Source organism: Triticum aestivum, chromosome 3A, assembly GCF_018294505.1.
Source record: "Triticum aestivum cultivar Chinese Spring chromosome 3A, IWGSC CS RefSeq v2.1, whole genome shotgun sequence".
In the NCBI taxonomy this organism is placed as follows: domain Eukaryota; kingdom Viridiplantae; phylum Streptophyta; class Magnoliopsida; order Poales; family Poaceae; genus Triticum; species Triticum aestivum.
This window is the reverse complement of record NC_057800.1, coordinates 46566511-46567504: the sequence shown is the minus strand read 5'-3', so window position 1 is coordinate 46567504 and position 994 is coordinate 46566511. Positions and strand designations below refer to the sequence as shown.

Sequence of the window (994 nt, the reverse complement as noted above, 5' to 3'; positions counted from 1 at the left end):
AAATGGAGGATGTGGTCACCGAAAGGGAACAACAAGGATTTGGACGATGGACGTCGCTGTAGGCTAGGTTTAGGTTCATCCCACCCCCTCTTAAAAAACTGTTCGAAATGTAATGAATATGCTCTGGTTTGTATGAAAGCTATCCGGGTTGCATGCAATTTGTCTAGTTTGTTGAGATCCAGTTTAAATGTACGTGAATAGCTTTGGATGATCGGTTCCCACATCAGTGTCCTCGGACCAGCCCCGTGACCGCGGACGGATGCAGTGTCCGGTTGTTGGTCGATGTTGGAGGTGCCTTAAAAAATTCCTGTGAGATTCAAACCTATAAATCAACAATCAGCATAAGAAAAATTATGAATCAAACAATCCATATAAGAAAAATCATGAATCAAACAATCGACATTAGAAAAATTCCTAGGGATTCTAATCTTTCAATGCTCCTACAAAATTCCTTTGAATAAAAAAAAAACCCTAAATCTTTGTGGATTTTCATCCGTACACCCCGAAAACACCCTCTAGTTAGCTCGTTTTTACAGATTGCCACTGCGCCCGCAATCCCTGCCTTGCTCCTCTCGCTTCGCCGTCGCCGTCGCCGTCGCCGCCTCCCGCCACTCCCCGCCGTCGCCGCTCGCGCCCCCCGTGTTCCAGCCGTCGCCGCCCGCCGAGGGACGCATCCCAGCGCAGTCGCCACCGGCGCGGAGCAACGACCCAACCTCTCCTCCCAGCGATTTCTTCCGGGGTTAAGCCCTAACCCCCCTCCCCCTCTCTCTCCCTCCTCGCCTGGATTCCCCACCCCATCCCGCGAGCACTCGAATCCAAACCCTCTCGCTCGTTCGCCACCACAAATCTAATCCATACACGCTCCATTCGGTTCTCAGCACTCCTAACCTGGTTTTGTCGCGCAGGAAATCGGCGGCCGTGGCGGCGATGGACATCTACAACGTGGAGGCCGCCGAGATCCTCGCCCACGAGACCCTCGTGAGCTCACTCACCA

The 994-nt window shown here is 52.4% G+C and overlaps 1 protein-coding gene across 1 annotated transcript in view; it reads left to right on the top strand.

Annotated features, from left to right (window-relative positions):
• Window positions 1-517: 517 nt before the first annotated feature.
• LOC123060144 (cleavage stimulation factor subunit 77) overlaps window positions 518-994 on the top strand; it is a 10565-nt gene continuing 10088 nt past the window's right edge. The window contains exons 1-2 of the mRNA XM_044482717.1: window positions 518-739; window positions 906-978. Coding sequence (XP_044338652.1) covers window positions 928-978 — 51 coding nt within the window. The 5' untranslated portion in view covers window positions 518-739; window positions 906-927. The remainder of the gene's footprint in view (window positions 740-905; window positions 979-994) is intronic.